The 12950-nt window shown below is 25.7% G+C and overlaps 1 protein-coding gene and 1 pseudogene across 2 annotated transcripts in view; one reads left to right on the top strand and one right to left on the bottom strand.

Annotated features, from left to right (window-relative positions):
- The window catches only part of LOC107170610 (NFX1-type zinc finger-containing protein 1-like), a 62931-nt pseudogene that overhangs the window by 47305 nt on the left and 2676 nt on the right, over positions 1-12950 (top strand). The gene's annotated exons all lie outside the window — the stretch shown is intronic.
- On the bottom strand, positions 4844-12338 carry LOC107170612 (microprocessor complex subunit DGCR8-like). Its single transcript, XM_089216275.1, has 11 exons — positions 12195-12338; positions 8148-8214; positions 7948-8090; positions 7759-7870; positions 7595-7682; positions 7406-7509; positions 6631-6774; positions 6349-6557; positions 6184-6284; positions 5220-5388; positions 4844-5146 (listed from the first exon to the last, which is right to left on the bottom strand). The coding sequence occupies exons 1-11, from the start codon at positions 12273-12275 to the stop codon at positions 4955-4957; spliced, it is 1410 nt and encodes a 469-aa protein (XP_089072401.1). The 5' UTR covers positions 12276-12338; the 3' UTR covers positions 4844-4954.

The following is a 12950-nucleotide window of genomic DNA, read 5'->3' as shown; positions in this document are numbered from 1 at the left end:
TATATATCAACTAGAATATATAGTAAACCTTACATTTTAGTAACTTGTAAATAATTACCTTTACCTTTTGTTGTATAATAATAATTAATAGTATAAGATGATCAAAATTATACTACCAAAGTAATGAAATAAATCAACCAATAATAATAGGAATCGATAAATATATTTTAAAAATCATATACATATTTTCAAATCATATCATAATATCAAATAAATCATATCTACATAATATTATTATATAAAATTATGGCCCCCTTGCCCACCCCAGTTTACGCCTATGTTTACATGACTAGGCCAAGGTCATAGGTGCCCGCAGGGGAGGGCAAGCTGGGGCATTTGCCCCCCCTGGATTTTTCAAAATATTATTTTTAATTGAATGTTTTAAGATAAATTACTATATACTATACAACAAATTTAAAGTATAAAATATAATATATTGTATGCGAGTAGGTATAATAAAAAAGATTATTATTTTAAAACACCTAGTAAAATTATAATATTTATCCTCAAATCCTAACATTGCCCCCCCCCCCTATAAAAATTTCTGCGGACGTCTATGGCCAAGGTTGCAAATCGTATAGTAAAATATATTATGTAAGATAGTTCAGATATTTTTTGTTTACTTTTCCATTCTCGATCTGAAAAAGTAATTACCTAGGTATATTAGTTAAAATATTTAAAAAAATATAGATGTAATCGTGATCTAAGCGCATACGGTTGGATCGCTTATTGATGATTGTCTATATTATATTGTCTAACTTATTGTCTATTATCACACTACAGTGAGTACACACTACACAATGGCTAGTACAATACTACAATAGTATCATAATTTATTAATTATTTATTTAATAATAATTTGAAATTTCATTTATATTTTATACTATATATTATTATTATTAAGTACGACAAAATTTAGAAACCTTTTTCTTTTTACAATTTTCTTTTAATTTCTCTTTATTTAATTGTCTTATAATATCGTCTCATTCTCATATTAATATAGTAGCAGGTACCTGAATGATATTATATGCAAGAATATCATGGTGCTTGATTTTTGACTGCAGTACCTCGTTCGATCAGAAAGTGAACCTAGTTGGTACTTTGGGGGGGCCAAAAGTAAAATATTCTTAATACTTTTCTAAATAACCGAGAAAAACAAACTGAAAATTAAGGGGAAAACGTGAAATTTTACGCACGATCAGTTTTCGACAAAATCGATTTTGGTTTTTGATGTAACTTTAAAACAAATGACCATTGATACATGAAATTTTCACCGAATGTTTATATAAAGATATTCTATCCACCATGCAATTTTCAAAAATTTTCGACTTAAGTTGAGCTATTCATGGGTATAGGCTATAGTTTGAATTTTGACAAAATACGTAAAAATCACAAAAATTCACAAATTATTTTAAGCTAGAAATTCATAAAAAATTTTCTTTTTAATCTAAGACTTAAAAATTTAATACAAGATTCCTTACAAGTTTTTCAATCTTTATCACAAATAAAAAGTCCACCGGAATTCAAATTAAATTTTTATGAGCATTTGAAATTTAAATTTTTTCAACATTGGATTTCACATTTAGCGATTTTCTTATTTTGGCGTGACTCTAAAACGACTGAAACAAATGACCGCAGATACTTGAAATCTCGAGAGCTTCTAACATATCTTTTTCTTTCTTATAAATTGTCCAGGTCTCGCTTCCATATAATGCCACACTCCATACGTATGTTTTTATGAGCCGTTTTTTCGTTGCTATGTTCATATTTTTTTATGTTAGTATTTTTCTCTTTTTAAGGAATGTGTGTTCTTTGCTTGACCTATCCTGCTTCTGATTTCTTTTTCCCGTCGTCTGTTATTATGCTGCCTAAGTATTTGAAATGGTCTACTTGGATAATTTCTTTGTTTTCTAATGTTATATTTATATGTTGTCTACGCTACGGTAAAATACATATTTTTTCTATTTTCAGGTTTTATTAAAATAAAGTTAATTTAAGATAATGTCGAATTTGGTATCCAGCAATACTTACGTCAAAAATAATTCAGGTGGCAGCCAACGTTCAACTAATTTTATGTTTTTTTTTTTTTTTTAATAAATAATAAATAAGCTTTTTTCTCATTTATAATAATTTGTAGACTAGATTATGATTTTTGCTAGAAAGGAATGTAAGAGCGAAGCCTCCCTTGTTATTTAACTGATAATTTTGTGTGGAACTCTCTTTCATTAAACATTCGTTGTTGAGGACTCCGGAATACCTTCTAATTTTTTCTAAATTAAGACTTACATAAACGTCAATGTTTATGGAGAATAAAAGTGTTTTTTGACTAATAAATTTTAAATTTTAAATTGCATTTATTATTCTCAGGGGTCTGCACACTAACCTCCCCTTTGGCTACAGCCTCACCACCGTCCCAATGAAAAATCTGAGGTGCAGTACTGAAGCCCCGATTTTAATATTAAAAACATCATTAAATTTCTTATTCTCTTCTCCAAATGTTGTTAGAAATCGATTTTATTTTTGTTATTAGAGACTATAGTACTAGCTACTAGATGATTTTTTTTTTAAGAACTATTACTGTAGTTTAATAAAATAATAAAAATAATAACAATGAATTACATTCATACAAAACCCAGACAAGAAATAAACAAATTAGCCATAAAGTTTTGTCTCAGCCCCAAGGTGTTGCCATGCATTCTACATTCATAAATTATTTAGTCACAACGATGTAATTTTGTTAAAATTGTGTTAATTGAAATTAAATATAATGGAATAATGAACCGCGACATTATTGCTAAAAATGCATAAGTAGGTAATTTAAAAAAAAAATAATTAGGAAATGCAATTACCCTACAGGCTACAGGGTATAAGAATTTTCCCTATAAGACAAATTTTTGTCCTAAATTGTATTGACAACATTAAGTTACTACCCAACATTACAAAGATATGAATTAAGCCTTTGATTTAGGATTTCTGAGTATTTTTATTAACATGATTTCAATTGTTAAATATTAATAATATAAAATATTGATAAAGCGATTAGTGATTTTGATTAGAAATATAGTGGTGCATGCGTAGAATGGTCACGATTCAGTTTTCTGTTAGAACCTCTTCATTTTTGCATTAACCAAATACTTATAACTATGTTATTGATATACAATAATCTTTAATATTTACTTTACACATGGGCATGAAGACTAAATTAAAATGTATGTAATGAATCAAAAATAACGTGATCAGTTATGAATGAAACTTCACTTCATAACAATAAACTTACAATTTGTTTGAATTTTATAGTTAAGCGCTTTTAAATCTTAACAATTGTTAAATTATAGGGCTTGAGTTATCAACTTTCTTTACATAATTTTCACTATTTATTAAATCCTATATATATTATTATCATTTATGTATCTACGGGTAGTTAGTACAGATTTATATAAAATTGTAATCTTATTAAAGTTACCTATATAAGCTTGTATGTCTTTATTATTTGATGATTTACAGTATTAATATCATTGCAGTATTATCACCTATATAATTCTTAAATTTAAGTCTATAGTCAAATATCATCACATCACCACCGGCTATTTCACGCTATTCACTTTGCTTACAGATTTAATTTGCAATTAAATGTATAAACACAAAGAAATAAGATTCAAAGAAATATTTTTTATTTTATTTGTTTTAAATATAATATAGATATTATTTTTATTTAAATTATGTTATAAATTATTGTTATCACATCAACTTTTAACTTTATTTAACCATAAAATAATGGTAATTTCAAATAAATCATCATAATTTTTAAAATAAAATTGTTGTATTATAAGCATGATAACAATATATTTTTACACCTAAACTTATATTCAAGAGACCATTCAGATGAATAATATAGATTAATATAAATTAATTCAGTAATAATCATTAATTAAATGATCTAAAATTCAATACTTAAGAATAATGTTTTTATTAAAACAACAAAAATAAAAGCAATAAATTTGTATCAATTCTCTAATATTTTGTCTATTCAATAATTATAATATATATTATTATAGTATTTTTTTGATTGGTTAAACAATTTTTGTTAAGAATGCTTTGAAAGTTCCAACTGATGTTGCTTATTGTTGCCTTATGGTAACTATATCATATATGGGTGGACATTCCTTAAGATGATTAATAAATTAATAGGTGATGAGCTAAGAGAGAATACTGAAAAAAATAAAAAATTATTAAACAATAGCAACAATAGAGGTGTATTATTTTTTTTGTTAAAATTTTTGATTTAAATTAACTTTTGTACTATTTTATTTTCAAAGATCAAGTATTTGTTAGGATTTTTCAGCTTTATTTAAAAAGTTGTAAAAAAAAAATATATTAATTTTAAATGTGAGTTAAACACAACATAAATTGAACTTAAAATAAAGATTCAAAGAAAATTGTATTACAATTTGGCATCTCATGAGTAAATTTTAACCAATTTAATATTATATAAATATTAACATATTAACTATTAATATTATAATATCAGTTATACATATTTTTAATTAAATCAGCAGATTATAAATTTTAATACTGAATAATTAATAAAAAATAAATTATACAAATATTATAAAATGTTTAAATCAAAGCATAATTCATAAATAGCTTAAAAATAATATATAATATAGTTAAAATATATTTTAGTTTCTATATTTTACCTTAAATTATATTTTTTAGAATAAACTCAATAAATTGAAGTTGGTTTCACAAAATCATTTTAAACCGACAGTAAAATACTGTTGATTAAATACAGGACAATATAAAAAATTATATTTAGAGTTTGAAAAAAAGTGGTATACATAATTTTACACAAAATAGTAGTATTAGACACGCATTATTACACCAGTACAAAATAATTGTTTAAATCAAGGAGGTTATTATTTTGTTTTAAAAAAATATTTATATTTTCTTTCGATCATTTAATTGTATGTGATTCCAGTTCTAACATGGTTGTTCTCAACTTTTTAAGAAGATTGACATCAGGGCAATTTTTATATTTGTTGGTTTTTGGTTTAGTTGTGTTTGGTTTGTTCTCATTATATTCATAATGTTGACGACTATACATCCGTAATAAAGATCCAAAATAATGAACATGAGGGTGCAATACCTATAATTACACATTGTTAAATAAGAGAAAATAGTAAAATATATTTGTATAGTATTTATTGTTATATGTTCACCTTTAATAGAGCTTGAGCCCCTTTTTGGCGACCTTCAATTTTATCTTTACAAATAACAGTTGCAGAATATTTTTCTACAGTCATAGTGCAGCGATAATAATTTTCAGTATCAGACCCACTTTGCATCTGTTCCATTTCACACAATAGATTTGTACCTTCGCCAAAATTTCTATATAAAAAAAAAATTGTCCTTAAAATTGTTAAACCAATACCTAACAAATTGTTACTGAGTATTTCAAGTAAGAGTAATTTATTGGGCTGAATATCTGATGAAGCAGCATCAGATTTTACCAAGTAATTGCACAATTTATATAGGTAGTAATTATAAAAGTAGTAGTTATAACATTTATTCATTTTAAAAATGTGATATGTTGTATATTATTGTAAATTATTGTTATTTGAAGAATACTTGCTCTCAATAATTTAAAAAAAAAAAAAATCAAAGTTTGAATTTTGACAACATATGTAAAAATCATGAAAATTCGCAAATTATTTCAAATTCATAAAAATTTTTCTTTTTAAATCTAAGATTTGAAAATTTTTAATAATCTATAATATATCCTAGACAGATAAACCGTCTTCGCTCAGAATCGTTTTTCGTATACAATGATATAATATCATTGGATTCAAATTTAATTCCATCCATTACAGTAACCCACTTGTAACCTACTGTATATCAGAGTGACATCCACGTTACCCGCTTTTTTTTAATATGAACTGTAGATAAATTGATCTAATAGTAAACACTGAAATTTACAGATTATTCAATTACAAATAAAATACCTATTTTGAAAAATTAAAATGAATTAAAATTCATTTATCATTTTTATACAAATTGTTTCAGAAATTTCAATTTAATTTTACAGAATTATAGTATAGTTTTATGGTCTCAACTCTTGTCCAAAAAATATTGAGAGATGAAATGGAAATACGTCAGTATTAAAAGTTAAATAAATCATCATACCTTTTTACACAAAGTTTTAACATTTCATATGGTGTGGATTCAGTAGATTGAGCACAAATTTGCGGTATTATAGTATCTTTAATGTTTAATTTGTCAAAAATCTGAAAACATAATAAAAATTGAATAATTGTAGTATCTGATTTGGCACTTGTTAAAAATACTTACTTTGTATTGTTCAAGATGATTATTCTCTTGAATTTCATTCCTAGTTAAATTAAAATTATCAGTTTGAAAATGTTTGACAGAAGGTAATAAGATTTGAAGAGTTGCTCTCGCAGAATCCATTTTAGCTTGTTTTTTGGTAGATCCTGTACCAATACCATATTTTATTCCATCTAAGATTACTGTGCATAAATAAGGGTATTTGCATTGTTCTAAAAAAAAATTATTATATAGATAATAATATATACAATTATACACATTCATCATTTTCTATTTTAAACTAACCAAGTTCTTTAACTACAAATGAATGATTTGAAGTTTTCAATACACGTTGAATGTATTCATGCAATATTCCAATGTAATTTGTACCTTTTAAATTAATTATGTATTGCAGGTCTTCAGGATTAAGTGCTTTACCCTCCTTTTTAACTAAAATGTTAAATATATTAAATAAGCATTAGTGGAAAAATGATATATCAATAAAAATGGGTAAAAACTATTATATTCAAATACCAAATATTGTAATATATATATATATAAGTTATATACATATTATACACAATAATAATAATAATAATACAGTGTGTTATGCTTAATGTGGTAATTGGTACAGAATCAACCGTTAATTGGAATAAAAAAAAAAAATGCTAAACCAAATCTTATGTTAAAAATGTTAAATTTAATTATTAGAATAACTATGAGCCAGATAATAGAACAATTTTTATGAATACCTATTATTTTCAATTTATATAACTAAAAATAAAATATCTTAAATATTGGTTTTAATTTCAAACTAAAACAAAAATTATATTAGAAGATTCTGGAGTATCTAAAATTGTAAAAAGATAGTGTCTTAACTTCATTTTAAATGGACTTTTTAATTTTAATTTTTGTTATTATTATTTTTAAATTTAATTTTAAGTATTTGTATAAGTATTGAATTATCAAAAGAAAATATATGTTTTATGGAATCAATCAGTTAATAAAATCAAAATGATCTGAGCCAATCTGATCATATTAATTGGAACTCACTGTAGTACTAACTTTATTTTTCTCTTACCAATGGAATCAAGAGCAGTTGAAACTGATGCTGATCTTTGAAGATCTTTTGTTTTTGAATCGGCCTTTTGTTTGCGTATATATTCCCGGCGCTTCACCCACGAACTAAACAGAAACAACAGTAGGTAAGATACATCAACATTTAAATACCAGCTCTAATAAAGTTAATATTTTAATAATAAATATTTACTTAAATTTATAAACTTTAATATTCCTAAATTTGAATATTTTACTACAGTAGTTTCGATACTCTTCGTGGCTTAATGTTAAAGGACATCCTAAAAAACAATTTTAAATTTGTATAAAATCATGATTGATACTTATAATACAATAAAAATATTGTGCAAATATTACTGTTCAAAGAAGAGGCTGAAGAAGAGGTTGCTTCAACATTTTTATCATTCTTGGTTTCATTTTTCAATTTCTGATTCAAACAAGGTATATTTGCTACTGGAATTTCATGGTTCTAAAAATTAAAATGCATTAAAAAAATGTTGATAAAACAAAAATAATTTTAACAGTAAATTGCTAATAAACATTTACTTTAAGACTGTTGGTTCCTAGAAAATATGGTTTTGAAAATGAACATACTCTTGTTTCTGTATTCATATAAATTGGCATACCACTATCATGTTCTATTTTTTCCCATCCTTTTGGTAAATCATGATCATTATAACTGTTTTCATCTAAGCCAACAAAGCTAAAAGTTATTAGTTAATACTAACAAGTTTATTAAAATTTACCATATTCATGAGTTATTTCTTCTTTTATGTATTCTTGTTTCGTAATGGTCTCGTCAATATATTCAGTCTAAACATGATTAAAAATACAATCAGCAAATCATTGTATGTTGTGACTATTAGTACTTATACCACCTCAGTTAAAAGTTTTAAAGTTAAGTTAAAATTTTTTTGCAGAAAAAGTAAAAAAGTAATTAGGTAGGTAAAATATAAGGTAAATATCAGTTCAGAAATTTAGGGTGATAGAGTATCAGAATTATTTATCAATAAATTATCAGTAATATTATAGAAATCAAAAGAACAAGCAATTTTATTAGGGAACTATTATCTATTATAGAAAAATATGGTTTAATTACAACAATTAATAAAACAATAGGGTGAAATAATTTAAAAAACAATGTTTGTGGACAAGCAAGTCTATTTTACTAATTTCATACATGATAATAAGTAAACCTATAGACTAGGTATAGATACTTGTGCCTTGAAAATATTCACCTCAAAATTAATTATTTAATTTTTTTTTTTTAAAGAAGCACTCAAATATACTCTCTAAACGCCATTATAAATTATACTACATAATACTGCCATTGAATATTAACCTCTTAATTAAAAAAATGTCCTCAAATCTCAACACCGACCACCCTCCACGTAGACTGAAAAGAAACTGGAATCGCGACCTACTACTCTGAAAAAACAAACATCGAGCTATACAATAATCCTTACTGCAATAATTAATAAAATCAGTAAAATCAATAAAATAAGAAATTGTACGAAGAGTATAATAATAATAATAAGGGGTGACTTCCCCTATCATGTGACTCATGTTATGTTCATATTTATAATTTATTTCAATAATAAAAAAAAAAGAAGCACACATTACAAAAAATGAATATATTCTGTTTGTATAAGATTGATTTTGGTGACGAAAAATAAAATAATTATTGATAATTATTATAATTGAAAATTATTTTAGACCTGTATATATTATATTTAATTAAAACCACGCAAATGAATGCATTAAAAATATGTGTTACGAGTTTACATTTAACAAAATTTGAAATAAAGAAAATCTATTATTACTAGTAGTAAACAAAATCAAAAATCTTCTCGTTATGCTTACATAATGAATGTACCTAATAACCTAATATGGAATCTTGCCCCCCTCCCCCGTAACCAAAATTAGTGTTTAAATTAAATTTAAAAAAAAAATTTAGAAAAACAGAAATTTTCACGTAAAAAAGCTTTTTGAAAAAGGGCTTTGTTATAACTCTTAAAAAATAACTGTATACAAACATAAAGTTTCACTAAACGTTTGTGCTTATATTTTCTATAGGTACGTCAAATATATTTGACTTTTGTTGAACTTTTTATTGGCATACAAAAATTTTTTTAATTGATGTTGATTCTATCAAAAAACTTGAAAAAGTACTAAAAGAAGGTTTATTATAAGTAGTGGTTAGTTTAAATTTAAAAAAAAATCAAGCGTTAATTCTCAGTCATTATTTATGAGTGTGCATTTTGTAAACATCACGAAAATTCGGAATAATTTTCTTTTTATCTAAGATTTGAAAATTATATGTAAGATTCTCATTTAGTTTGTCTACATTTATTAAACAAAATTCTGTGTCTACTGGAAAGTCTAATTAAATTTTGATGATCGTTTGAACTGTTTGAAGTTAAAATTTCTATAACATCGGCTCAATTTTTCATGGAATGATTTTCTTTATTATGTTAAAATTAGAACAAAAAAACTGCAGATACTTGAAATGTACACAAAATGTTTGTTTCAACGTTTCTATACTTGATTAAATTTTTAAAATAGTTTGACTAATTTTCAGGTGCTTACGAAAATTTTTAATTTCAATGCTTTTAGTTTTTTTTTTAAGTGTAAAAAAAAATCTTTTTTTTTCGTCAAAAGCTTGAAAATTTAATACAAGGTTAATGTCATAATAACAGTTAAAATTATTAAAAATTCTCTTTGGCACAATTTTTTTCTATAGTAATTTTTAGTTCAAATTGGGGCGCAATTATATATTTAAACCAAGAACGTAATTTCAAAATATTATTCGTGGATATTTGAAACCTTAAGAGTAAGTATATGTTTATTATTATTATACTTTTTACATGCCTAATGTGATAATTTCAAATGTATTTTTTTCGAGAAAAATGAATTTAACCTACTATGGTACTAACTACTAATGCCTATAATGGGGTAAAGTGTTCTATTATTGGCACTTCTATAGTTATTGGCACTAAAAATTTATTTTATATTTAATTAATGTACATTTTGACGATTGAATTATCTTTTTTTTACTATCTGGCCATATTGTTAATGTTTAGTTTTCGGTTATTGATGATGACGAGTTTATTTTTTGTTATTTACAAATTACATCAGATTCGAGCACTACAGAGGATTTCCGAAAACAGGTACGATATTATCCATTTTTTTAGTTAACTGCGCTTAGCAATTAAGCTTTTATTTAGTTTGTAACCATTTTATTCAACTACAAATGATATATTCTGGTGTTTAAGAACTTTTTTAATATTACAATACAGTTAGAAATACATTTTTTAAAATTATTATTTGTTATAAACGGTATGCCAATAACCTAACCCTTTATAGATTTAAAATTGTAGTTACTGGCTTGGAGTGCCAAAAATTGATTTTTGTAATAATATTAATATTTAATTTATTGATACTTCCATTAAAATTGTATTTAATTATTATTTCAGTAAAATTAAGCTATTTAAATGAATATTAATTAATTAAAAACCATTTTAAAATAATATTACATTATTTAAAATTTAAAATTAATTAATTTCTTAATGTTTAATTTTTTTTTGTTTAGTAAAAATGCCTAGAAAAATACCTGATTTTTCGCATGCTAATTTGGAAAATTCCATAAATGCAGTTCTTAGTGAAGGACTATCTATAAAATCTGCTGCTTTTAAGTTCAAAGTATTAAGATCAACATTGCAGCATAGACTTAAAGATCCTGAATGTAAAACTACTTGTTGACATACAACAGTACTGTCTTGTAAAGAAGAAACGATACTAGAAAAGTGGATAGGTATAGTAAAATAAATTACTTTAATCACATTTATATCATAAGGATAAAATATACTTTTCATTCCCATTATGTACCCATTCAGAATAGTTTTTCGTGTACAATAATTTATTTATTTCATTGAAATATTGAATTCAAATTTAACACATCCATCTTTTTCTTTCTTAAGATGTGTATTTAAATAATAATTTTTAATTTAAAACTTAATATTAATTAATGTAGGTATTTATCTCGGTATTTATTGTTACCGTTGTAGTCAACTATTAATTTAACGACAACGGTGCAATGTGAATTGGATTTCAGTAATTGCACTAATATTGTGATGTAGGCACTATATTTTAAATATATTTTTTGAAGCCTTTTATTTCAGTTTTATGAAATGTTAAAATTTAAATAGTTATCCGTCATATTTGGAATATTATACATTTTTTCGATATTTTATATTTATTTTATTTAGTGCAAATTAATAAAAATGGGGGGGTTTTTTTTTTAAATTTTGGTAAATTTTGAATTTTTCGTGCAGATTTTTCATGTTTAGCTCCTATATCTTCATAGCCTTACCCATAAGAAATAAGCCATAAAGTATCCTTACTATGCTAAGTCAAATTACTTTTAAAATATAAAATAAAAACAAAAAAAGCAAATAGTATATATGTTGGCTTATGTTGCAACTGGGGGTGTATAAAGCCGATATCCAATATTATATTATGTTAAATTATGCCAGTTTTTCAATGTTTACTATTAATACCACATGAAAAAACTACATCAAACATTGTCTCAATAAGCCATCCTGAACATAATTCATCGAGTTAAAATATATTTTTCGATAATATGGGGTCACCTTAGTTGCTTCTCGGAAAAAATGTGTACACGAATTGCATCCCAAAAATACAGAACGCAATTCGTGTATTTTAATCAGGGGTTCTTAAAAAACTAATATAAACTGAGACAGAACGAAGAAGAACTGTTTAGTCTAACATACCTTCGGCTGCAGCTGTATATCGTATTCTTCATCGCCGACGTTCGAATCGGATTTGGGAACGAATTTAGTAGTATCGGACATGATGATGAAATATAGATCGTTTTCGAGGCTTGGTGTCAATAGTGGTGATATTGACAACCGCAATCTCCAGTGCACGACGCTCGATTACGCATTTACGCACCGCTATATTAGTGTACAGTGGAGAAAATAATATTATCATACAATATTCTTGCTACAATATTGATTCAACCAGCTCGTCCGTGACGCACACGCCGCCTACGCGTAGGTAGCTACGGTGTCTACTGTCAACAGTGCAGCCCGCGATAAGGTGAAATAATATTTTCAATACGGTATTCTTGCCCTTGTCGGTGTACACTGACAAAAACACTAGCATAATTTATCGACTGACGAAGGACGATCTGTTGAGTGTCAACGTATTCCTTTGTTCCTTAAGCACTTCCGTTCTGTCGTGTTGTCAAGTGGGAGGGGGAGGAATGAGCGACCGCTTCGGAATCATGGCATGGGGAATAGTATACCTGCTCTTCGGGTAAACCGTAAACGGATAACTGAATAAGTAAACTTAACTTTGTCAATTAAAGTAACACAAATAAAATGACCCTTTTCACCTACCAGCTCCGTTTGCTAGAACCAGCAAGGGGACCTGACCAGGCATGTAGTCCTAAAGTTATTTGTGAGTATGCTACATATGTGGCAGCTTTTGTCATAAACCCAGGCCAGTAGCCACGGTGGGAAAGG

The sequence above is a fragment of the Diuraphis noxia genome, unplaced genomic scaffold (genome assembly GCF_037042655.1).
Source record: "Diuraphis noxia isolate RWA-SAM2 unplaced genomic scaffold, SU_Dnox_SAM2 contig0001, whole genome shotgun sequence".
Classification (NCBI taxonomy): domain Eukaryota; kingdom Metazoa; phylum Arthropoda; class Insecta; order Hemiptera; family Aphididae; genus Diuraphis; species Diuraphis noxia.
Note: the sequence above shows the minus strand (reverse complement) of the source record. Positions and strands in the feature narration are given on the sequence as shown.

Bases quoted from the DNA above. Each gene is read 5' to 3' on its own strand.
- LOC107170612 (XM_089216275.1), bottom strand. From the start codon at position 12,275: ATGTCCGATACTACTAAATTCGTTCCCAAATCCGATTCGAACGTCGGC. The intron at 8,215-12,194 runs GTATGTTAGACT...AATCATGTTTAG, and splicing joins ATATACAGCTGCAGCCGAAG to ACTGAATATATTGACGAGAC. The intron at 7,683-7,758 runs GTAATATTTGCA...ATTGTTTTTTAG, and splicing joins TTCAGCCTCTTCTTTGAACA to GATGTCCTTTAACATTAAGC.